Below are 25,634 nucleotides of genomic sequence, written 5' to 3'. Positions count from 1 at the left end.
GTTCAGGAAGGAGTTCTTCATACTGAGCTCCAGTTCTCCCCAGAGTCTGTGATTGTGTGATACATAAATTGATGCTCTGTGTCTTTTTCATTTTTAATCCTCACCCGAGGATATTTTTCCATTGATTTTAGAGAGAGTGGAAGGGAGAGGGAAAGACAGAGAAATATCGATGTGAGAGAAACACATTGATTGGTTGCCTCCTGCATATGCCCTGACCAGGGCCCTGGCCAGGGAGGAGCCTGCAACCAAGGTACGTGCCCTTGACTGGAATCGAACCCAGGACCCTTCAATCTGCAGGCCTATCCATGGAGCCAAACTGATTAGGGCAATGCTCTGTGACTTTTTTTTTTTTTAAAGTAAAATGGGCACAGTTTTGTTTTTTTTTAAAATGTATTTATTTTTATTTTTTTAAATTTTATTTCATTGCTTAAAGTATTACAAAAAAGTATTACATATGTCTCCTTTTTTTTTCCTCCTTGACCTTCCCCCGGCCTCCCCTAGCCCCCAGTGTCTTGTGTCCATTGGTTATGCTTATATTTAAAATGTATTTTTATTGATTTCAGAGAGGAAGGGAGAGGGAGAGATTGAAACATTAAAGATGAGAGAGACTCATTGATCGGCTGCCTCCTGCATGCCCCCTAACTGGGGATTGAGCCTGCAACCTTGGCATATGTGCCCTTGACTGGAATTGAACCCGGAACCCTTTGGTGCACAGGTCAATGCTCTATCCACTGAGACAAACTGGCTAGGGCAATGCTCTGTGACTTTTAAAAAAGAGTTCCATTTGGGGGAACTCCTCGAGCAGTGAGTAGGGTGTTGGGTTTTACTGTCTGAACTTGGCATTGACTGTTGGGAAGCCCCGTGCACACGTCCGTCCATATGCAAAGACTCACGCCCACCCTGACCCTGAATGGGTATTTCTTTCAAAGACCGGGGTCACTGTCAAAGAAGACCCCTAGGCTTCCTCATTCAGGTGACAGCACTGAGCACGAGACAGATGGCGGACGTGTGCCTGGGGAGATGTTAGCCGCGCTTTCTCCAAGGGGTCTCCTGTTCCCTTCACCTGTTCATTGCCCCTAAGTTGGGACCACCTTAATGCGCTTCTGCTGCAGCCCATGCTCGGCAGTCATCTGTTGTTCTTATCTGAAGGGACGACGATGACATTAACGACGTGGCGTCCATGGCCGGAGTAAACCTATCGGAAGAAAGTGCAAGGATCTTAGCCACGAACTCTGAGTTGGTGGGCACGCTTACACGGTCCTGCAAAGACGAAACCTTCCTCCTGCCAGCGCCTCTGCAGAGAAGGATATTGGAAATAGGTACGTTCCTGTTTCACGGCTGTCACAGGTGTCTGCGTCCCCATGGATTTGTGGGCACCATGACTTTAGTGCTTGGTCGGGGTCAAGCTGCCCCTCCCAGCAACTCCCCACCACGGGTTTGCCTGTGTTGTACCTTCGACGAAGTCGGTGGTGATGGTGCTCTGCCCAGGGCCTGCCTGGGCTGCCCCGAGGCTGCGTAAGGCAGCAAGTGTGATTAAAGAAGTGCTTAAATGCGTGAACTATTGCCTGACCCCCAGGTAAGAAACACGGCATAACGGAACTGCACCCCGACGTCGTGAGTTACGTGTCACACGCCACACAACAGAGGCTGCAGAACCTCGTGGAAAAGATATCAGAAACGGCTCAGCAGAAGAACTTTTCTCATAAGGTAACGTGCTGTTCTCTGCACCCAGTGTCCTGCTGTCCAGTGCAGGCAGGCAGCCCCGCCGGCTTGTTCCAGGTCCCCCGTAGAGATAGGTGTGGGGAAGATCCACTTCCTGGCTGCACAGTGCTCTCGGGTGCTCTGTCCCCCAGGCTGGGGATGGAGGGATTTGTGGCGGGGGCAGAGGTGGAGGTGACTTTGAGCTTGGGCATGATGGATGGGGTCTGGCACCCAGTTCTCCCAGGGGTTTCCAGCTAACCCTGCAGAAGGGGGGCTCCAGTCTGCTCAGTGACTCGGAACATCGCCCATTGTGTTTTGTTGAGGTTGCCTGCACCAGAGGCCTGGCCTCCACAGCAGCGGTCAGCATGCATCCTTGTTGCACTCCAGCGAGTGCTGTCCCACAGGCACCGAGGAGCAAGATAGGTCGGCAATAGCGCCTTCAGAGCAGCTGTTAAAATGAAAGCACAGAGCTGTTTTACTCTGAAAATGTTTATGTTACTATAAACGTGTTTAGATGTTACTTAAAAAAAACAAACAGTGAAGTGTATAAAGTGGAAACTCCCCGTGAGCTCACCGCGCCTTTCCTTGTGTAAACGTGGGGGCACATCAGGTGCGGGGCCTGCAGGGCGGCACTGTGGGCACTGGACTGGGGAGGGGTGCAGACTGTCCAGCTGGGTTTCCAATTGATCAAAAGACCATTTTTACCTTCTTTGTAGGATGATGACAGATATGAGCAGGCGAGTGATGTTCGGGCTCAGCTCAAATTTTTTGAACAACTCGATCAGATTGAAAAACAGAGGAAAGATGAACAGGAAAGAGAGATCTTAATGCGAGCAGCCAAGGCAAGTGCTCCTGAGTATCCTGGGATGACAGATGCCCTCGGGGTTCCTAGGGGGCTGGAGCGGTGTTTGGGGTGCAATCAGGAATGGGGCTGGGGCGCGAGGCCTCAGGAGCCATGGCAACGTGGGGCAGGGCGCATCCTGGCACCTGTCCTGTGTCCTACCCAGTCAGGTCCCTGTAGCCAGCAGGCACATCAGAGACTGTATCTTAGTTTTTATGTCCAAATCGGTATTGTTTTCTGAAGAATTATGTTTGTTTTATTTTCTGTGACATGCAACACAGATTTTCATCTTTTGGCTTTCGGCATTTAAACAGTGCGCCCCCTGTCACGGTCTCGGTGTTGCCATGTCGTGAGCATTTAGGTCATAGTTTCTCTCTCTTCTTTCCCTCTTTGAAAAATAGTCTCGCTCCAGACAAGAGGATCCAGAACAATTAAGGCTGAAACAGAAGGCGAAAGAGGTGAGGTGCTCTTGGGGTGGGAGAGCCTTCTCAGCTGCTGGGACCTGTCCCCGTCCCCCGAAACGTGCGCGGGGAGTGGGTTAGTGATGGCGTTGGCAGCATTTCTGTAGACGCGTGAAGTGCTCGCCCAGGTGTCTCGGAGCTGACTGCCCACTTCAGAGCTAGTGTACTTTCTCACTGGTGCGTTCCGTCTGTACTTGTAAATTTGTCCTGAGCTTTCTGCGATGAGCACCACTTGGTTTGTTGTTTTTCTGATTGCAAAATATGCTTTCTGTTCAAAAAACGGTCCAAACATGAAAGAAATTTTAATTTAGAAAATTTGTGCCAACCCCTTGTCTGTGAATCACTTTGTCGAGAGCAGGAAACACGCATGAGGTGACCATCCTTGTTCCCTCTTCACACAGATGCAGCAGCAGGAGCTGGCGCAGATGAGGCAGCGTGACGCCAATCTCACCGCGCTGGCAGCCATCGGGCCCCGCAAGAAGCGGAAAGTGGACTCCCCGGGACCGGGCTCCGGGACAGAGGTACAGCAGCTTGTGGGGGCCGTGGGGCACCTGGCAGCTCACCCCTCGGGTAGTCAGACTCACGTAGGAGAATGGGCGTTCTCACATGCGTGGTTGACACTTTACATTAAAATCGACTTATTTGTGAACATCACAGGGGACGAGTTCTTTCCATAAGAAGTTTAGTCGCATGGTTTAATACGATGAGATGTAGACTGGCTTTGAAAAGAATATGGGCGATTATCACTGTCAGGGGAAGGGCCTTCACAGGAGAGCTGTTCCTACTGGATGGGACAGGGATCAGCATAGGGGACGGTCACTCCCGGCGCCGTGTCAGTTTCCTGCTTTGTTTGTTGGCATATCTTTACAGATAGTTAGAGATCGAACCTTAAGGAACGCTAATTTTGCTTTAAACTGTCAGTTGTTTTTAGGCTAAATTACAGGAAGAGGAAATGTCATCTCTGATTTGTCCCTACTTCTCTACCGTTCCCGGTGTTCTCCGTGCCCTCCTGAGGCCCGTTCTAGTGCAGCACTTACCTGGTCATTATAGGGTAGCGGCTGGCGGTGGAGGCCTTGCTTTTGAATCCTGAAAATGGTTGTATTTTTCTGTTTCAAATAACGTTTTCTCTAAGTATGAAATCCTGGGTTGACAGTCTGTTTTTTTCTTTCAACTCTTTTTAAAATTTAAGATTTAATTTCTCCTACATTCTTGAATAAGCCAAGCAAAACCAGATATATGTCATTTAATTTTATAGAACAACAGACTAAAGGGATAAGTGAATCCAGGAATTAGCCATCCCTGACGTTTTCCCTGTTCTTCGGACCCCTCTGTTGCACCACTGGTTCCTTCCTTTCTAAGGAATGTCCCAGTGCCATGGTTTCTTGACCAGCTCACAAAAGAAGGGAGACTAAATCGCGTGCTTTGCCGAACTGCACACCTATTCTAAACTAGAAACAACCACAGGTGTGTAACCATCCTCCTACTTCTTTAAGCTGTTGTTCCACTGTCTTCCAGGTCCCTGTTCCCTGTACGTCTCACTTCTCTGCCTTTATTTTTTTGAGATAGTCAGAAGTTTGTCTGTGTTGTGTTTAGACTCAGTTCTGTTGATACTTAACCTGCTTGGAGTTCTTAGATCTCTAGGAGAGTATTTTTCCTCAAATTTGGAATATCTTGGCTTTTATTTCTTCAAAATTCTTTTCTGTCGTCTTACTTTTTCCCCCTGGAACTCCCAGTTACATGTACATTCCACCTTTTTTTCAGACTGGATAATTTCTAGTGACTTATCCTCAAGTTCCCCAACCACATCTCCAGGCAGCTGTGAAGCAAGCCCCTTCAGGGAAATTTTCATTGCTAACGTATTCTGAGGTTGTAGGGTTTTCACTTGGGTCTCTGTGGTTTCTAATTCTTGGCTGAGCTTCCCCGTTGCCCCTTGTGCAACCATATTTTCCCATTTTTCTTTCATCCTGTCTGTGAAAGCTATTTGATATCTTTGTCAAGTCTAACATCTGTGCTGTCTCAGGCTCATCTCAGGTTGCCGTTTCCCCCAACTGAAGGTCATACTTCCTGTTTCTCTGTGTGTCTAGTGATTGTTGATCAAGTGCTGGCTATTGTGTCTGATGTGCTGGTTGACTCTGGATTTTGTCTTCCTCTGAAGAGCGTTGTTCATGTTTCAGCAGGAAGTCCTGCCACTCGGCTGGTTTTTCACTTTGGTGTTGGAAAGGGTCTGTAGGAAGCTCATGGGGTCTCAGAAGCCCCTCTGACCTAGCAGACTCACCTGCAAGCTCTGCCTTCCCCGCCAGGTTGGTTTTAGGTTTTTGGAGGGTGGAGGGTGGGTCTTGACTCCTGGGTGCCAGGAGTGTGGAGGGTTGTGGCTCACCACAGAAGTACTGCACTATAGCGCTTCCCTGGTCTGCCCTCTCCCTTAGCTCCTTTACTCTCAGTTCAGGAAGAACCTGTGTATTTGATACTGATGACTAGTTTCTATGCTGACATCGGTTTTGTCATTTTGTTTTTCTGAATCTCACTCTACCAGACTTTTTTGGAATGGTTCATGGAGACACCGTTCCCCAAGTTCTCACATCTTGATAACTGCCTTTTCCATTTGAAGGTCAGTCTGACAGCCATAAATCCTTGGCTCACATTTCTTTCCTTGAGAACCTTACATGTGTCACTCCAGATACTGGTTTCTAGGAGAAAGTGCTGTCCAGGTCTGATGATACTCCATTTCTCATGTGTATCATGTTCTTTTTTCCCAAAGATGCCCAGAGAATTCTTTTCTTTAAGCTTTTCATTTACGTGGAGTTGGTTACACTGGATTGGCCTTTTCAGTGTAGGTATGTCCTTTTAGCATGCAGCATCAGATCTTACTTCATTCAGGAACACTTTCTTTAATGGTGCCTTTCTATTTTGTTTTCCTTTTCAGAGATTCCCATTACTCTATGTTGTACTTTCTTTGCTTGAATCTTTTCAATCTTTTTTTTTTAAGTTATACTTTTCATTTTTTCACCTTTGTAATTTCTTCTTAAGTTGTTATTTGTTGTGCTTCTTTGCTCTTGTGTTCTTTTTAGTTTAGTCTTCATTTCTCAGATGAAATTTTGTTTCTAATTTCTAATTCTTGGTTTTGTCGCCTCATCTCTAAGTTTTGTCAGTTCTGATTTTTGTTGTTTCATGCTTGTCATTATTTCCTTAATGTCTTTTAGTTTGTTTTGAATTAGCACATTACAGTTTTCATCTGTTTTTTGTCGTCTGTAGGGATGTTATCTTGCTCCTTTTTCTCCTTTTACCTGTAGTGTCTTGTATAGGATTTGATGCCGATGCTTTCAGTTGCTCACTTTTGTGAATTTGTTTTCTTGAACTTTTAAGAGGCAGTGTGGTTTGAGGGAAGTTTGTGACTTGATTGGGTTGTTTCCATGGTGATACAAGTGTGGGTGCTCATGTTCTGAGAGTCCATGGCTCAGCTCCCCACCCTATCTTTCTGCACCTTTCTCTGTTCCCACTGCCCCCTCCTGCTCAGCTTGATTTCCTGACCGGGAGCCTGGCCAGTCCTGTAAGGCTTCCCAGCACTGGGCTGCTGTGTGAGTAGACAGAGCCTCCCAGGTTTAGCTCCTGCTCTTGAATGAGTCATTGCTCTTCCAGTGAAGGCCTGCTGGCCCCTGGGTTGCAGACTTGGTGGTGCTGGTGGCCTTTTTCCGACTTGCCCTGCATGGTTTTACAATACCATTGAGGCGTGTGACTGCTGTGGTTCACCTTCACTGGCTTTGTTCTCAAGAGTGTCTGCTGGTTGTTCTGGGTTTTATATACTAGAGGCCCGGTGCATGAGTTCGTGCACCGGTGGGTTCCCTAGGTCTGGCCTATGCCCTCTTGCAATCCGGGACCCCTAGGGGGATGTCGGAGGCTGGGGCACGGATTTGGCCCGATTCCCACAGGCCAGGCCGAGGGACCCCACCAGTGCATGAGTCTGTGCACTGGGCCTCTAGTATGCATATAAGATCTTTGGTTAATCTCTTCCCGCCCCTCCCCCCTTTTCCCCTTCCCTCTGAGATTCATCAGTCTGTTCCATGTTTCCATGCCTGTGTGTTGAGCATCTGCCCCCTGGTGGTCAGTGCGTGTCATAGCTACCGGTCCAACGGTCCAATGGTCGCTTAGGCTTTTATCTATATAGATGGGCCTTTGGCAAGATGCTAAAAATGCTGCCCCTGTTATCATCTCCCTTGGATATGTTGATGAACTTCTTTCAAAGTGTTTTTATTTTAAAATAGTTTCAAACCTACAGAAGAATTTTAGGCCTAGTACAAAGAACACCCTTCATTCAGATTTTCCATTCTGAACACTTATCACATTTTCTTCTTTGCCCTGTCTCCCCCACCCCCATGTCTGTGTGCATGTGCATTTGTGTATTATATATATAGTATTGTACATTTACAGAATGGAGCAGAAGTAGGTTTATAGTTGTGAGTACACGAAACACCGAGTTTCTTCTTTTATTATTGTATTGTTCTCCATATGTACACACCCACACAATGTTTCTGATATGCTGTTCTGTCACCCCCACGTGCATCGATGCTGCCAATCCAACCTTGTCATGGGGGAGTCAGCACGGATCCGGCCACCGGCCAGTCCTCAGACTGGTCACATTTCGCAAGCTGTCCTGGCAGCGTTGGTCTCCTTTTCTCTTTGGTCCAGTTTGCGTGCCTTGTTAGTCTCTTCTGAGTGTCCCTATGTGGGACAGGTTTAGAGGTCAGGCCTTGGGCTCAGGATCACTGGTGCTCTGCTGTGGTCATCAGTCAGTAGGCCCCCATGTTGACCTGGTGACCTCGATGCCACCTGGTTCAGCTGGCGTCTGCCAGGTCACTCCTGTGAGCACTCATGCTGCGCCCTCAGAGAGATCAGTCCTTAGTGAGGAGATGTTGCAGGGCTGTGCAGACCTCCTTCCCACCAGACCTCTAGCCTTAGCACCCTCACAACTGCCACCTGCACGCCGACACCACAGGTGCCAATTGGGGTTGTCTGTTGTCACACCTTCTCCATCATTAGCTTCTCTCCTGTAAGAAGAGCTTTGCCTTCTCCCTCATCCCTTCATCCTCATCTGTTCACCATGCGCGGACTGGCGGATTCCTGTTGCTCTCAGTGGGTGGTAATCAATCCTTTCATTATTTCTAGATGGTCAGTGGAGGCTTCTTCAAGCTGCTCTCTATATCCTTTTGAAATGTCGCCTTATTCCTCAGGCATCCCATTTCTACTGGCGCAAGGGCTCCGGGCACCCCGCCAGCAGCTGGTCCAGAGCCCTGGTTCCTTTCAGGGCGGCGCCTGTGCATACGTGCGTGTACGTGTGTGAGCGTATGTGCATGCTGAGTGTTGTGCGTGTGCCTGCATGTGCTTACATGTGTGTGTACTACGTGTCGTGTGTGCATATGTGCAAGCATGTGTGCGTTCGTGTGTGTGTGTGTGTGTGTGTGTGTGTGTGTGCGCTATGTGTCACGCGTGCCCCTTTCAGTATCTGAAGCCAGCTCAGTGTTGACGTCGAAATGGAGACTGGGTTGGGTACCCCAGGGCCTCTCTCCAGCGCGCTGCCCTGGCCTATGCCCCTCCTGGTGGAAACTTGGTTTCTGTTATTCTCAGTGTGTGCGGTGTTTTGCTTATGAAACTGATTTCCCGACCATGTCAGTGGCTCGGGTCCCTGTGCGAGGATGGGAGGGCAGGTTCCCCGGAAGAGTGTTTTGACTTAGGTGGTGAAATATCCAGGAAAACTCTAAAGGACAGACAAGGCACAGTGCTTCCACATGGGTGGGGGCGCGGGCGAGGGCGGAGACCCGCCTGAGGACGGGGAGCCAGATGAGCGGGTGGGAAGCTTGTCACCAAGGACGGCTGGGGGGTCTCCCCGCAGTGTTGGCGTTGCCCGTTTGGACTTCAGAAAAAGTTGTGTTATACGTGCGATGGTCAACACCAAGCCCAGTATTTTAAGTCCTCTCTCTGCCTCTCTATTAGAGATAGTGCTCAGTCTCTTGTCTTTTTATTCCCAAGTTTAGGATTATTTCCTCAGGGTATTTTTTTTTAATACTTTTTATTTTGAACTAATTTTTACACACATAGAAAAGTTGCAGAAACTTTGGGAAGTTTTTTTAAAAGTTTTGGATTATTTTGTTTTTGTTTTTAAATATATTTTTATTGATTTTAGAGAGGAAGGGAGAGGGAGAGAGAGATAGAAGCATCAATGATGAGAGAGAAGCATTGATCAGTTGCCTCCTGCACGCCCCCCACTGGGAATCGAGCCCGCAACCCAGGCATGTGCCCTTGACCGGAATCGAACCTGGGACCCTTCAGTCCGCAGGCCAACGCTCTATCCACTGAGCCAAACTGGGTAGGGCGAGAGTTTTTATATATCTGTCACCCAGCATTCCTTACTGTGTGTCATTGGTATTATACTGTTCACTGAGGACTCTATTTTGTTTTTCAGAATGTAATTGTTTAAATTAATAAACTTTTTCTAAAGTGGTTTTAGGTTCACAGCAAAATTGAGAGGAAAGTACAGAGTTCCCTGTAGCCCCTGCCCCCCCTACTCACAGCCCACCTGACGGGGCATTTGTAACAGTCAGTGACCCTGCATTGACACCCCCCAGAGCCCACGGTGTGCACTGGGGTCACTCTCGGGGTTGTACGTTCTGTGGGTCTGGACAGATGTGTTACGATGTGTGCCCACCATCATAGTACCACACAGAGTAGTTTCACGGCCCTAAACTCCTCTGTGCCCCCCTTGTCCATCCCTCCCCCCAGCCCCTGGCCGCCATGGTCTTCACTGTCTCCACTGCGCTGCCTTTTCCCGATGTCGCACAGCTGGAGTCACACAGTCTGTAGCCTTTTCAATTGGTTTCTGTCATTTAGTCATGCATTTCACGTTCTTCTGTGTCTCTTCATGGCCTAACAGCTTATTTTTTTCGGTGCTAAATAATACCCCCGTCTGGGTGGACCACGGTGACTCACCCACCCACCTGCGGGAGGACGCCTGGGCTGCTTCCCGTCCTGTCAATCAAGAACAAAGCTGCTGTAAACGTCGGTGGGCAGGTTTTGTGTGGACATCAGCTTTCAGCTCCTTTGGGTAAATAGCAGGGAGCGTGACTGCTGGGTCCCACGAGTCTGTTCAGTTTGGTAAGAGACCACCCAGCTGTCTTCCAAAGTGGCTGCGCCCCTGCCTTCCCACCAGCAGTGAAGGGGAGTTCCCGCTGCTCCGAGTCCTCGCCGGCACTTGGTGGTGTCAGTGCTCTGGGTTTTGGCCGTTCTGATAGGTGTGCAGTGGAATCTCATTGTTTAATTTCCATTTCCCTGATGACTAGGACGCGGAGCATCTTTTCATTTGCTTCCCCGTCATCTGTGTATCTATTTGGTGAGGGGTCTGGGCAGGTCTGGGCCCATTTTTAATCGGGTTCATTGTTTCTTATTGAATGTTCAGAGTTGTTTGTATATTGTGGATAACAGTTCTTTATCAGATGGATCTCTTGCAACTTTTTCCTCTGGGGCTGCAGGGGCCTCGCTGTGAAGTTCCTGCCTGTCCCTTTGTGACTGCTGTCCTGGGAGACACGGGACTGCACTGCTGTCCTGGGTCTCGTCATCAGTCACTCGTGGTGACCTCCTTCAGGTTGGCTCCTGTGTCCTTCAACACGACCCATCACTTTTTAAAGGTTTTCTTTCTCACACTACAGACTGTTCCAGGCTTATTTTACTTTTCCTGCCATGACTAAGAGATCAGCCATTTCTCCAAGGAGCCCTATTCATTTTATTGGAGAGCCATGTTTGGGGATCAGGACCTGGGCCCCGGGAGCTCCTGCTCCTGGGATGTGCTGCTTTCAGCCCCCGTGGCTTCCGCATGCACACACTCGTCTGTGTTGTGTTGTTCCTGCCCACGCACACCTAGACTGAACGCAGTAGATTTGTACTTGCACCTCAGGGTTAGTCTGAGGTCACAGGCTCCTCCCAGCAGCCCCTCCTTCCTCTGGGCTGACTGGCCTGTTCCGTCCTAACGGGCAGGTAAAGGGTTCAGAGTTGCCAGCCCTGTGAGATGTCCCGTTGGGAATGTAGGTTGTCGTGGTCCTTGTTCTGTTTAGTCTCACAGTGTCACTCTGAAGTTACTTAGATGGGCTCGCCCTCCCAGGGGCTGTCCCCGCTGGCATGCAGTGACCTTCTCTGGTTGCTGTCGGCGTGCCATGGGACTCCCACATCTGGGTTGATTTTCATGGCTTGTTTTCAGGTGAAGCGTTGCTGTGCCTGACAGTCTGAGCTGTACACACGCAGGTGCTGGTCCCTCACCTGCCTCCTCGTTTCCGCTCAGCACTGTGTGTTCTGGGGTCCCTTCCTCCTTCCCATCTGCAGCTGTATTCCAGCGGTTACTTTGGCACTTAAATCTTTCTCAGTGTTTATTCCCCTGGTTTTCACTTACCTGTTTACTATTCAGCTTATTCATTTTTCTTGACCTTCAGCCTCACCTGTTGGCTGTCGGTTGTCAGTGAACTCAGCCTATCCCGTTCCCTCCCCTCCTCTTCTGTGTCACATCAGTTCTCCTCTGTCACAGCGTAGGACACTTGTCACTAGTCCTCCCGCCTCATCCTTTCTTTGGTGTTGCTGCACATTCTCGTATTCCAGGCGCTCATTTCCAGTCTGTGATGTGCTGTCTGTCACCTGTCAGGATGGTGCCGTCCTGTGACAGAGTCTGCATGCAGCCTTGGGGCACGGTCTCCATGTTTGTACGCTGAAAGGGGCTTGCTTTGGCCGGGGATGGAGGACGGCAAGCTGGCTAGGAGTGCTGGGCCCGTGCTGCCTCTCAGGGCTCAGTGCAGCTCTGTGGCCGCCTGGCTGTGCACGTGGGCTGTGAGAAGCCTGATGCCAGGCTAACTCTCTTGTCTTCAGAGTTTGTTTCCTCTTTCTACCAGGGGACTGAGCTTTGACTCTGAAACTAAGTGTTAGGAGGTCACGGCAGTGAGTTTTTGTGGTTAATTTTCCCAGGCCCTTTCAGTGTGGGGTGTTGCTCTTTGTCTGTCCTGGAGGGTTTGCTTGGATTGTAGTTCAAGTCCTAGTGCTGGCCTGCCTGCCCTCTTCAGGGCTCCCACTTCCCCTGCCCTTTTCCCGACCCTTTTCATTTTCCTCACCTCCTTTCCTGCCTTTCTACACTTTTATTTGTCTGTTCTCCCCTGTACACTTTGCAGTGATTTTACTCATTTCTGAGCTACCTTTGTCTTTTCTGTCCATTTAAAAAAAAATCCTGACCCGCGGATATTTTTCCATTGATTGTTAGAGAGAGTGGAAGAGAGAGGGAAAGACAGAGAGAAACATCGATGTGAGAGAAATACGTCGATTGGTTGCCTCCTGGACAAGCCCTGACTAGGGCCCTGACCGGGGAGGAGCCTGCAACTGAGGTACATGCCCTTGATCAGAATCAAACCCAGGACCCTTAGGTCCACAGGCCAATGCTCTATCCACTGAGCCAAACCAGCTAGGGCTCTTTCCATTTCTTTTCTTGTGTTTAATTAACTCTCCTGGTTTTAAATTTGTTTCTGCTGGTTTTAGATTTGTTTCTTTCCTAATTTTTGAGTTTTTGATTTAAGGTGGTTTTCCTATTCTCAAATGCTTACATCTATATTGTTTATTGTTGAAAGTGTCCTCCTAGTTTTCTTGTGTTTCCAGACAGTTTGCCTCTGACCGTGTGGGATCGTGTGCTCTGATTTTTGCAGCGTTCTTCAGGGCCTTGCGAGGCTTCTCTTGTTTGGTGTTTTACAAGATGAATGGGCGGACGGCTCCCTCTTCTGGCAGCATTTCAAAGTCGGGGTCGCTGGGCAGGTTTTTTGTTTGGTTAGAGTTAGACTGAGGGGAGGGCTCACCTGTCCTTTGATGGGGACATTCTCGTCTTGTAGGACCTTAACTTGTCCCCACTCAGTCCCCCTTCACTCTCACACACTTGAGTTATGTCCAGGGTCACTCCGTCTAAGCTAGGAACAGATGCTCTTTATCTTTGGTCCTGTGGGTCCTTCGGCTGCAGGGCTGGGCTGTCCTGACGTCCAGGCCAGGGTTCTTCCTCAGGTTCCTTTTACCTCCCAAGGCCGGACCCTCCTTTGGAGCCAGGTGCCGTAGTATGACCTGAACATTGCCCTCCGATTGGGGAGAAGTAGAAAAATAGCTCCCCTCCCCTGTAATTAGAAGGAATCTGAGTGTCAGGGAGGGTGCCTTGACACCGGGTTTTTATAAAAGTCAAGAGAAGCAGGAGAAGTGCTGGTTTCGTGTGTTCTTTGACCTCAGAACCCTGGCTGGAGGTGTGCGGCCACACCCATGGGCCCTGTGGGTGCTTGCCCATCAGGATTTTTTTGTAACAGTTTTGATTTCCAAAAAAAATATTGCATTAAAGTATTTGTCTTTTTTTGAAAAGAAATACGGTTGACTTACAACATTGTATTAGTTTCAGGCATACACAGTGACTTGCTATCTATATGCATTACAAGGGAGCCCGGTGATAAGGCTGTCACCGAGCACATAGGTCACGTCCCTGTGACCTACTCCATAACTGGGAGTTTGCGTCCCTAGTCACCTTCCTCGGTCTCACCTGCTCCCACCCCTTGGCCATCATCAGTTTGTCTCTGCCCATGACTGTTGCTATTTTGTTTGCTCATTTGTTTTGGTTTTTAGAAAATATTGTTCATGTTGATTTCTGACTTTTAACAGTTTTAGCTGCTCAGCTGTTCTGAAAGCAGAAACACAAACATGGTCCAGGTTGATAGTGTGTGTCAGAGACACATGGTCCGTGATGTAGGTGGTGCCTCTGTTCCTCCGAGTGACACACACCTGCCTCCGTGAGCTCAGGTGGGGGAGAGGCCACTGTCCGATAGCCTCCCAGCTTTCCTGCCCGACACTGGCCTCTGCTCTGCGGGCTGACCTGTTGCCTCCTCTAAGCTGTGTTGACAGCACAGCCTTTTCAGGAGCGCTGTTTGGCTCTTACATGAACCACTCCATTGGGTAGTTCTTTCTGACAAGGAGAAGCAGTCATGGGAGGGCTGCGGGGCTGGGAGCTGTTGGGGGGCCTAAGGGGGTGCACAGACAATGTAATTTATTGGTGGAAGATGTGCCTGAGATGCCTGGGACCACCAGGTCCCCTGGGGAATGAGCTTCAGGTAGGGGGACCGGGCATGGCCTCACCTGCCACCTGCTGGCCGCCTGCAGTGCTGCGGCCTCGCCCCTCTGCTCCCACCTTAAACCTGGAGAAAATGCTGTAAAAAACGCCATGGTGATTGTGCACTTGAACTATACACGAGCAACTTTAACCATCAGACTCAGAGACTTAGTTTCCACTCCACTCGGAGACACGAGAGCCGTGCAGTGGGAGTTGTGTGGTTTGTGCCTGAGTGTGCGATGGAGGCGATGGATGTGCTGAGACCACGGATGCTGCTGCTGCTGGGCCCACAAAGTGCTTCTGGGAGGACCCCCAGACTCCGTCTCTACAAGTGCCAGAGACTCAGACCCATGCCGGGTGCCCAGGGTACAGGCTGCATCCGCTCAGACCAGCAGGGAGTCCCTCTCTTGTCCAAGTGACCACGGAGTGCTGCAGCCCAGCCAGCTGACCACCAGCCTGTCCAGTTCCAGACCTTGTGGCGTCAGGAATGTGCCTCTGTCAGTGAAGTGGGGATGACACTCTGGCCCCAGGCATCGGCCCCGCCTGAGCCTCCAGATGCGTGGAGATTGGGGACATTGACCACAAGCCCAGGAGCCGCTCTGCTGTGCCCTTGGGCAGGAGCCACCACCTCTTCCCTCCTTAGGCCACAGGGGTCGGAGAGTGAGCTCTGGGGAGCTTGGGGCTAGTGTTCTGGGGTGCGGCCCTGCAGGTTGGTGTGGGTTCCTGCCCCTGTCTTGCCCCACCCTGTGGGGACTCATAAAGCACTTCAGCTCAAGGAGTGTGCCTCTGGGATGGGGCTGTCCCAGCCTGGCTTCCTCTACAGTCAGGGTTCCTTGGGACACTAAGGGAGACTCGATTTGCCCCCAGACATGCCATCCTGGGGCCCTCATCTGGCCCTGCCCTTTCTTCTGCCCTGAGTTCTGACTACCCTGTGCACCACTAACTCGGCTATCTCTCCTTTGTCACCAGGGGTCCGGCCCGGGCTCTGCAGTCCCCGGCAGCTCCGGCGTGGGAACCCCCCGACAGTTCACACGACAAAGGATCACGCGGGTCAACCTCAGGGACCTCATATTTTGTTTAGAAAATGAACGCGAGACAAGCCATTCACTGTTGCTCTATAAAGCGTTCCTTAAGTAGCACAGGACCTGCGGCATCTCGTTAGAGACGCCTGGGGACATTTTTATATATTTGCAGATTACGCCTTTTTGTAACAAGCAAATGGGATATTGTTTAAAAAACAGCCACCTCTTTGCAATGGAACCGTTTTATATTCCTGTTTCTAAGTCAACTCTTCAGTCCGGAAGAAAACAAGTTTCTGTAACAGAGAAAACAGAGGCCCATGGGCACTCTTAACGGATAACTAAATCCTAACTCATCTTTGATTGAGTGGCCTTCTTGCCAAACAAGCCATATATAGAAGCTGACAGAATCGTTTAGCAAATAATTAGCTGCCCTATGTCGCCTCCCAGCGGCTTTTACATTATTTGTGCATTTGGTTTTAGTTCAGCCCCACTTACTGCCTAGGTGTGTGTCTGCAAGCCAATGACCTCATTTCATTTATTTTATTTTTGTATCAGTCAGTTGGCAAAGCAAACTGATTTTTAGACTATTTATCCCCCTTCCCCGTTCAGCACTAGGAACACGGCCCACCACGGCCTCTGGGTGAGTCACTCTCCTGCCTCACGGAGCCGGCCTGGCGGCTCCTGGATGTGTGGCCGGCATCTGTACAAATGCATTTTATTTGCTATAGTTTGTAAAGCTGTAAAGTTAAAAGAAATGAAAACCTTTTCAGCATAAATATATTTTACTTGCACTGTGTTTTTTAGCTAAAAGTGAAAACTTAGATGAAATAAAATCAAAGTTGAGAAGAATCATCAAAAGACTTTCTCAGTGTGAATCAAGTGTTGAGAATGGCTGGTGTATTTTGTCAGTAATTGTACATATTTTGGCACATAACATGAAACGCCTCTGTAAACTGTAATTATTTTGCTAAGAGACTGTGTGCGAGCTGTGGGCCCTTTACAGATGCCCAGAGCAAGCCCCTTCTTTGTACCTATTTTTTTATTACAAATATACTAATTGGTTCTTTATATTTTCAGAGGTTATTGTATTAAATTGTCTATTGATAGTACTTTTATGACTGTAAATACTTGGCTTTCTCCGTGGGAGCCTCGCAGTAGACTGATTCGCCAGAGTGGGAGCTGAAAGATCAGTATTTTTTACCGACACCTGAGAACTGTTACACCTTTTATTTTGTCTTTTAGGAAATCCCGTCTTTCCATTTTTTCATGTAAATTTTGCACAGTTACTTGTTCATATGTAAATATTTTACTTTCAAAAATGAAGTTTTTAATTGCTATTGTTTTATATAGGGTTGAAAGAAAATTAACTCCTTTATTAAAAACAAATTTATCTGTATTTGTTTTGCCTATTTTTCCCAGTTTCCAGTTTTAGATGCTGCCAGAGACTCAGCTCTGGCTCTGCTGAGGTGCTTACTTATGAGCCACTTGTTAGAACCAGTATCTAAGCCCCTGCGACTCACCGAGCAAGGACTCACCTCCACGGACGGGCGCCCACGGTGCAGAGTAAGGCCTGGCAGAGCTGAGCTCACACCTTGGTGGGCTCTCAGTCTGGGCCACCCCACGGGACACAGATGGCCTTGTGCTGTGTGGACAGCAGGGCTCTTGTCCCTGCAGACGAGCTGGGGCCCAGCTGGGTGAGGCCAGGTAAGGCCTGTGGTGGGCCCTGCTGGTGAGCCTGTGCGGGCGGCCTGGATGGCCAAGCCCCGATGAGGACCCACGACCACGGAGGAAGGTGGGGTCTCCTGGCGGCCCTGCCTCGGGTGTATCTAAGGGGTCAGGTAGGACCCCCTGCAAGGCTCAGGGGTCACATCCACAGCAGGGCACTGCCTCTTGAGCCATAAGTGACCAGTCGTTGGCTCAACTGGAGTTGGTGTCCACTTCTCACATTCAGTTTAGCTGGTTGGATGGATCTCCAGCAATATGTGGGCTTATTTACAAGTCACACTGGAAACCACTGCTCTCAGAGCGGTTCCTGCTGTGCCGGCCGCGGCTGTGCAGCCAAGCCCAGCACATGGGGCTTCCACAGTGGACATCTGCCGTCCAGGTCTGCAGGCTGGGTGTCCGAGAGGCGATTCGTTTCAGGCCCCTCCCCCAGCTCCTGGCTTGCGGCATCTCGGACGGTCCTGGGCTTGGGAAGCATCACCCCTTCACCTCTGTGTGGTGTTTTCTCCCTGTGCGTGTCTGTGTGTGTGTCTGAGTCTCCCCTTTTTATAGCCACCACGAGTCTCAGAGTCATCGTGAGGCAGCGTTGGGACGCGGAGGGACCTGTGACAGCCCGGGCTTCCTGGGAGTCGGGAGGGGCTTGGTGCTGGCCATGGTGCAAACGTCAGAACTTGTCGAACTGCATTCCATAAGCACATGTGCAGTTTATTGCACATCAAACACATCTCATTGAAGATGCAGAAGTAGATGAATGTGAATAAAAAACAAAGCTGTGTTCCTGTGTGAAGACACTTGGCTGGGACGTGGTGAAGGCAGGAGTGGCAGTGTGTGTGTGTGGGGGGGGTTGGGCGCAAGTCCAGAGGGCGGGCGCAGGGTCTCTGGGGTGCTCTTGGGACCCCTCCCCAGCGCGGGGGTGTCTGGGTGGCGGGGGTGCCTCGCCCAGGTGACATTGCTGGAGGCCATGGCCAGGAGGCCACAGGGGAGGCTGGGGCTAGTGCATCCATTGAGGACACGCAGGGACCGCACTCCAGCATTGAGGCCACCAGGTGCCAGCCAGATGGCAGCATGGGCCCCCAGGACCTGGGCTTACCTGGGGGCAGGGTACACTGGGAGGAGAATGCAGAAAGGGAAGAGGTGGCTTGACATGGGTGGGAGCTGGGGGCAATGGATGAGGGTCATGGAGGCTCATGGGGGCCGGGCAGAAGGGCCAGGCACAGGAGTCTGGGCACACAGGACACATGGGAGGTGGGGCAGGTGGCAAGGGTCAGGGACTTGAGCATTGGGGGGTGGGGTGCACGGGGGTGGGGATGTGCAAGTGCCAGTCACCTCTTGGAGCTGACTAAGCTCTTTCTGCTAAGGGAGTGGCACGTGGGGTCAGGGTCGGCACCCTGCCCTCCTGAGGATAAGCCAGGGATCTGTCCAGTGGGCACAGGCCCTCCCCTCACGCTTCCTTTCCAGCAGCTTCTCCACACCCATAGCCCTGACCCCAGACTCAGATGACCTCCTGAGAGAACCCAGACCCAGGTTCATTTTGGTGGGGGTGGAGGGAGAGGTGCAGAGGAGGCTGGGCGGTGGCATTAAAATTTCGATTTTTCAATGTCAACAATTGTGGTCGATTGAAAAATGGCCCCAAAAGATAGGTCCCAATCCCCAGAGCCCCGTGCTGTGACCTTATTTGGAAAAAGGGTCTCTGGGTGTAAGTTAAGGGTTTTGAGGTGAGGCCATTGTGGGTCCTAAATCCAGTGACAGGTGTCCTTAAGAGGGAGGCGAGGGAGGTTAGAGAAGCCTCATGAAGACAGAGGCAGAGACTAGGGCGATGCAGTCCCAGCCCCGGCCCGGGGCTGCCGAAGTTGGAACAGGCAGGTGGGTGTTCCCAGAAGGAGCCTGGCCCTGGGTCAGCCCAGTGACACCGGGCTCGGACTTCGGGCCTCCAGATCTGGGAGAAAAGAGATCTGTGTCAACTGCCCAGCATGTCCTGTCACAGTGACCCAGGAAACACACCAGCACTTAGTTCAGTGTTTGGGGTGAGCTGGAGAGAACAAACCTTGGCTGAGGCTGGGCCTCCTGGGTCCGGGGCACACACCCTGTGAAGTGGGCTCAGTCTCATCATGGCCAGAGCCCCTCAGCGGCTGGCATTGCTGCCAGGCGGCTTCCTCTCGGCAGCCGAGGGAAGAGAGGTGGCTTGACATGGGTGGGGGCTTCACGTGGCTGGCCACGGCCGGGTGACAGGGGTGTGGAGGGTGCACACCGAGGGGCTTCTCCACCACCCCTCCCAGCAGGCCCAGCTGATCGGTGTTGGGCAATGGCTCCTGACCCCGGGCCTCAGTTTCCATGGCGACCATTCCCTAAATTTAAAAGGAAGGGAAAGGCAGGGTGGCTGAAGCAGAGGTCACTCATGGCTCCAGGTGCAGCGAGCTCAACCCTCCTGCCTGGTCCCTTAGCATGCTTCTGGAAGTTTCTCTGCCTCCCTTCCCCACATCACCTCCAGATCCCTCCATGGGTACTGAGCCCCCTGCTCTTCGGGGACTCCTCCCCCAGCTGGATGACCTTGGAAAGTAAGAGGCCAGTGCTCAGGAGCCCGGCCAGGCCCTGCCAAGAGCTGGAGACAGACCAGAGGAAATATTCAAGGAAAAGCACATAAGTAAAATAATTCAGTTGCTTTAAGAAATCAATGAAACGAGGGGTTGTGAGGACCACAGGAGGGTCTTGGGCAGAAAAGCTTCCCCCACAAAGGAGTCTGAGGACTCAGCACCCCAGGTTCTCCCAGCCTTGCAAGGGGGAGGCCACCGAGAGGAGCTGGAGATGCCGCGGGGCCAACCCCTGGGCGTCTCCGCATGGCCCGCTCAGCAGGGAGGGATGTGCCAAGGGACCTCCTTGTGCCTGGAGCTCTGTCCCCACTCTCATCCTTGAGGTTTCCAAGCAGACAATTTATTCCTAAGCAGCAGAAGCTGCTGCAGGCGTCTGAAGCCACGGCCACCAGACCCACACCTGGAGGGTCAGCACCACGGACAGCTCCCTGCAGCCGCCCTGAGCCGCAGCAGGTGAGTGAGAGTGCTGGGGGCCTGGTGGTGGGCATGCGTTGGGGCTGTGATACGGGGTGTGTGTGTGTGTGTGTGTGTGTGTGTGTGAGACAAGGAGCACTTGGGTTGGGAGGGAGGGTAGAGGAAGAGGCCCGCCTGAAGTCTGCCCCTGTGTGTGACCTGTCACTTGGCCACACCCCACTCCCTCGGCCCTTTAGTAGGCGCCCAGGGCAGGTCCAGGTTAGCCGGGTGCCCCGCAGGGCTGTCGTGAGAACCCTGTGAGCTGTGGGATCGATGAGTAGCATGTTCCTGGGACAGTGGCCCCACAAATTAGAGTGGGAGTTAGAGTGTGTCTCCCAATCTCACCATGAGATGCTTTGTCCTGGCCTCAGTGCTGGCAGATTCGTGCGGGATAACTGTGGCCAGCCCCCATGCCCCCACACCCATAGCCCTGCTTGGGGGGTATCTCTGCTCAGGGGCATTTCCCACACCTGGGTCCTGCCTCCGTCACCATCCCCTAGCCTGGCCTTGATTATCAGGGGCTAGGGCAGCTCCTGGGGACCTGTGATGAGCAGCATGTAGGCGGGCAGATGGGGTAGGGACGTGTGCATGTGGGACAGAAATTTCCCTCAGGGCACCAGGGTCTGGGTTAGATGGGACAGGAGGTGGGCACCTGCCGGGCCCCGCCTCTGGGCCAGCCAGCCCTCTGCTGTGGAGCCTGTGTACACCAGCAGCCTTCCCCCAGGGCCTGGTGCTGGGCCTGGTTACAGGAACGTTTGTCCCACCGCAGGAGCAGGCCACAGCACTCGCCTAGTTGTGACTGTAAGGAGCTGCTCTGCTCCCAACCTTAAAATTAGCAAGTGGCTCATTGTGCCTGTAATGGTCACCTGCACTGGGATTGCTGTGGATGCAAATTTGTGGCCCAGGAGAGGCCTGGGAGGAGTGCTGGGGTCCAGACCAGCTCTGGGTGTGACTGTGCCACTTAGTGGGGTTTCCCTGAGGAGGGTGGAGCCTCTGTGGGTCCAGCCTCCTGGTTGTCTTTGGTGTGTGGCCTCTGCCAGCTGGCTCTGCAGCTCCTCCAGCTCAGACTCAGGCTGGGGATCAAAGGCAGGCTGGGTACATGACCAGGCTGGGCCAGTCGGAGAGCTTTCCAAGGATAGTGAGCCTGGGGGTTAGGGGGTGGACTACCTGTCTTTGGGTTCACAGTCTGGGGTGAGGGAGGCCTGAGAATTGTAAATTTGAGCCAGATTTCCATGGTCTCATGGAGGTTTACTTTGGGGTAGGAGAGGGATATGTGCTATTTTAGTTTGTTAGCTTGCATTGGGTCATCTAAGAACTTTGAAATATTGAGACACAGTGATGTGGACCTGCATTTGCACACTTTCCCTGGGCCTCAGTGTGAGGGGCCTGGCCGTTTCTGTCTGTGCTCCCAGAGCCCAGAACAGCGCCAGGGACAGAGCAGGTGCGCACACAGCATTTGCTGAGTGGACAGATCCCACCGACACCAAACCCTACAAGCTTGTCCACCCCGCGTCCGAGTGCCATCCGCCTTTGACCACGGGGACAGAAACAAGCCAGAGGAGGCAGCTATTTCAAAGGGGACTTTATTCACTCCTCAGAGCAGCATGCGGCGCCTGGCCGCTGCGGGACAAGCGTGCACTGCTCCTCACTCAGCAGCAGGACTCACCGCTGCACTGAAAACACTGAAAACATGGACGCGTTTCCCTTTTTTCCTGTTTTTTTTCTTCTTTTTTTTTGGTACAAAATGATACAAACAACAATACAAAATAGTTGTGCTGTTGACGATTACAAAAGAAGTCGGAACGTTTGTCTCACTGCGCAATGCTCAGAGTTGCAGCGCGAATACATCACACTCCAGTATCTTTCGCCAAAACAACCACAGTCATGCGGGCTGCTACACGTTTTGTCCTTTTTCAAAAGAAACATGCAAAAAAGAACCCGAATGGAGAGGGAGAAAGGAAAGCAGAACGCGTTCCAGTTGCACAGAGATGTGGCCAGCGAGGCACCGGGCCGCCTGTGTACACCACTGTGCGCGAGCTGCGTCCCGGGCGCCCTGTGCGCGCGAGGCTTTGTCGTGGTTGCGGTGCTACTCCTGTGAGCACCGACTGCTCCCTCCCCAGCTCCTACCAGAGCTGTGCTCCCGGGGCCTGTGTGGGCTGTGCTCTCACTGGGGGTCTCCGGGCCTGGCACCCTGACACTTCGGATGTGCTGAAGGACATGAGGAAGCGCAGACCTGCTTGGCAGACATGGCGGCCCTGGACTGGGGTGCCAGTGACCAAGGTCAGGGCCTCCTGACACTGCCCTGCAGCACTGGACTCTCCTGCTCACAGAACAAAACTTCCCCAGTAACCAGCCACGCCCCAGCTCTTTGCCATCGCTGAGTCCGGGCCCAGGCCACCTCCCTGGTCATGGACTCGCCAAATCTGTAAGCTACATAAGAGACGTTCGACACTGATTGTACGCTTAGCTAATGCTAACTCGTTGGCCTCAGAAGAGTTCCAGCATGGATCTGGATCTGGGAGGGGGTGGGCACCCATCTTTCTTTGGCCCCCGGGGGCTGCCGGGGTGGGAGGGAGAGGGCACAGCTGTCCCGCTGTCTGGGAGCAGGGACAGGCATGGGAAGGCCCCTGTGACGTCCCCAGCAGGCTGCTGCAGCCTCAGCCTGCAGGATTTAGGCAAAATGAACCAGGGGCCTGGCCCCAAGAAGCAGGGGGGAAGGAGAAGGAGCCGGAAGGAGGCACAAGAGACGGACATCCACCTCGGGGCAGAGGACAGGAAGGTGAAAAGGAGGGGTGGGTCGGTGCACGGCTGCTGAGTCCTTGGCCTGGCTGGGTACCGCCATCCCTGAAGGTGAACCCGGGGGGCCCAGGGAGACTCGGCTGAGGGAGGGGCCCACAGCTGCCTCAGCTGGAGAGCCACAGTCACACTTAGCACGTCGCCTGAAGGATGCACTTTCCCCAAAGAAACAAAAACAACATCCCAGCTCACTTCCTACCAGCCCTGACCCCACCACCAAGCTCTCGCGTGGCCACGCTGCAGACGCAGAGCAGTTCTCTCCCCGATCCGACACTCTGCATAGCCAGGCTCAGGACTGGGGGCCTGGTCCCCTCCCCTTGGAAGGTCACCCCCTGACTTCCAGCTTGTGACACAGTGACCTCCCTCCCTGGGCAGCCAGGGACGGGTCAGGGACAGAGCCCACGCAGCCCTTCGTGGGACAGGCTGCAGCTGCAGCCCAGCTTGGCTCTGGGAGAATGGACGGAGTTGGTGATGAGTGTGGTTTGGGGAAGAACCCTGATGTCCAATGGGGACATGCCCATGAGCACTCAAGTTCACCTTCAAGGCCAAAGCTGTTCTGAAAAGAGGGTGACCATGAACGGGGACAGGCCATAGGAGGAGGAACGACTCAAGGACCCCAGATGGAGAAAGGGGAACACTTGCCTTGCTACACCCCAACTTCCCCAGGCTCCTCCCTGTTCCCAGGAGCAGGCCAGCTTCCTTGTCCTTGGTCAGCTGGGACTCCCCTCCCCCAGGGGGCCCTGATGCCAAGTCCTGCCCAGGCCAGTGGCACCCTTCCCCCTTCCTCGGGGAGCCTGAGGTGGACCAAGCACAAGGGTCCCCCTTGAGGGTGCCTGTCTCCTGCCGGCCGGAGGCGCCTTCACATCCAGGGGTGCCCCAGGGGCTGCTTCTCACTCAGCGTGATTGCAGCCGGGGTCCCCCCAGGGCCCTGGAACACCGCCCATCACTGTCCATCCCGCAGAACCGACTCCTCGGCCTCTGGACTGAGTCAGACCAGTACTCGCAGGGCGGTTTCAGCTGCTGGGCGCGACCCGGTCCAGAGGAAGGATGGGCTGCTGTCTCCAGCAGGTGCCACCCAGTTGCATCTCAGGATATTCCAAGCAGGTCCCGGCCGTCCACGCCGCTCAGCAAGTGAGAGCTCTGGCCGCGCAGGGTGGGGCAGGGACAGAGGCTGCCTCGGCCTTGGAGTCCGCACAGCTCCGGGCATGGCCGCGGTCTGGGCTGTGCTGTGGGTGCTCGCTGGGCCTGTGACAAGGTTTGGTCTGGAGGGGAGGAGGGCTCAGGCCATGGTTTGGGCTGTGGCTTCTTGGGACACAATACTTTCCTGGACCAAAGACAGTGGGAGCCTGGCTGGTGTTCGGGGTGGGGGAGCCTAATGGTTGACCAGGGGCACCCGGGGAGACAGCCAAGGACAGAGATGGCCCCTGGGAACCTCACCCGCCCAGTTATTTAAGCATCTTGGGAGGGGGGTGCACGGCTGGGCTACAGTGAAAGCCATGCTCACACAGCGGTTTTGGTCACGGGCTCTGGCGTGCCCGGGGAACACAGCCGCAGGAGCCGAAGCTGGGCTCCCCGCCCCCTGGCCTCAGGCACCCCAAGGGGTCCAGGAGACCCAGGCTGCATGAGGCAACACTTGAGCTGTTGGGATTTGGATCCCAAACTATGTTTTCTTTGTAAATTTTGTCAAGCGAGTCACCCATTTTTTTCCTTCATAAAAGGCCAAAAAAAAAAAAAAAAAAAAAGAGAGACACATTCTCCTGATTCCTAAATTGGTGCCTTCGGAGCTAGGAAGAGCTGGGGTAGGTGCTGGGGCTGGGGTGGGGGGCTTGGTCTGTCTGCTTCAGTCACTCCTGAGTTTGAGGGAAACCGATACATGTACCAAAAGGCACTTTTTTTTTTTTTCAAGCAGTGCTTCTGTTCTAAGATCAAGTCAGGACCCAGTGCCTCTCGCTTCCTTTAGTGACTGTCAGCTCCCGTGATGGGCGGCGGCGAGAAGTGTTCATGCCAGACAGCTCAATGTTGGGGGGCTGGGGCGGGGAGACCCCCTGGCACACCACTAAATGACGTGTCTGCAGGGAGTCGGGAGGGCCAGCGGCCTCCGCCAGTCCTGCTCCTCTGTCTGTCCGTCTGTCCCTCCGAGTGCTGGTCCGGCTTTGGTCCGGGGAGAGGTCGGTCAGTCCTCGCCACCTCCGTACATGTCCGCCAGCTTCTTGAACCGGGGCCCCCAGTCGTTCAGATAATCGTAGTCTTGGTCCCCGGAGCTGGATGAGTTTAGGGAGCTGACGGAGCCCGCGGTGGAGCCGCTGCCTTCATAGTCGAAGACCAGCAGGGAGTCATAGGGGGGCGCTGTGGGGTCGTTGTCTGCCGCTCGAAGTCCCTGGGGGTCATGAGACACAGTTAGGGTGGAGGGTTTGCGGCCTCAGGAATAGGAAGAAGATTAGGGGAGGCAAAGCTATAGGGCCCTACATACCATAGGTGCTCAATAAGTGCTCCCTACATTTAACCAAAGGGTATCTCAGATAACCAAGCAGAGAAGGGTCAGAAGCTGCTGGAGGTGGAAAACTCAATGTCAGCATGAGGTAGGGGGGGTGGGTGGGGCTGTGGCTGGGTGGGGCCATGGCTTGGTGGGGTCATGGCTGGGTGGGGCCGTGGCTGGGTGGGGCCATGGCTGTGTGGGGCAATGGCTTGGTGGGGCCATGGCTGTGTGGGGCAATGGCTTGGTGGGGTCGTGGCTTGGTGGGGCAATGGCTTGGTGGGGCCGTGGCTGGGTGGGCAATGGCTTGGTGGGGTCATGGCTGTGTGGGGCAATGGCTTGGTGGGGCCGTGGCTGGGTGGGGCAATGGCTTGGTGCGGCCGTGGCTGGGTGGGGCAATGGCTTGGTGGGGCAATGGCTGGGTGGGGCCTGTG

At 52.8% G+C, this 25,634-nt stretch overlaps 1 protein-coding gene across 1 annotated transcript in view; it reads left to right on the top strand.

Annotated features, from left to right (window-relative positions):
- The window catches only part of TAF4 (TATA-box binding protein associated factor 4), a 26,719-nt gene extending 10,155 nt beyond the window's left edge, over positions 1–16,564 (top strand). Inside the window, exons 9-14 of the mRNA XM_023745566.1 lie at positions 1,150–1,319; positions 1,577–1,707; positions 2,418–2,543; positions 2,944–3,000; positions 3,405–3,524; positions 15,116–16,564. Coding sequence (XP_023601334.1) covers positions 1,150–1,319; positions 1,577–1,707; positions 2,418–2,543; positions 2,944–3,000; positions 3,405–3,524; positions 15,116–15,283 — 772 coding nt within the window. The 3' untranslated portion in view covers positions 15,284–16,564. The remainder of the gene's footprint in view (positions 1–1,149; positions 1,320–1,576; positions 1,708–2,417; positions 2,544–2,943; positions 3,001–3,404; positions 3,525–15,115) is intronic.
- Positions 16,565–25,634: the final 9,070 nt, after the last annotated feature.

This window comes from Myotis lucifugus, unplaced genomic scaffold, assembly GCF_000147115.1.
Source record: "Myotis lucifugus unplaced genomic scaffold, Myoluc2.0 scaffold_556, whole genome shotgun sequence".
NCBI classification, from domain to species: Eukaryota; Metazoa; Chordata; class Mammalia; order Chiroptera; family Vespertilionidae; genus Myotis; species Myotis lucifugus.
This window is presented reverse-complemented; position numbering and strand designations above follow the sequence as displayed.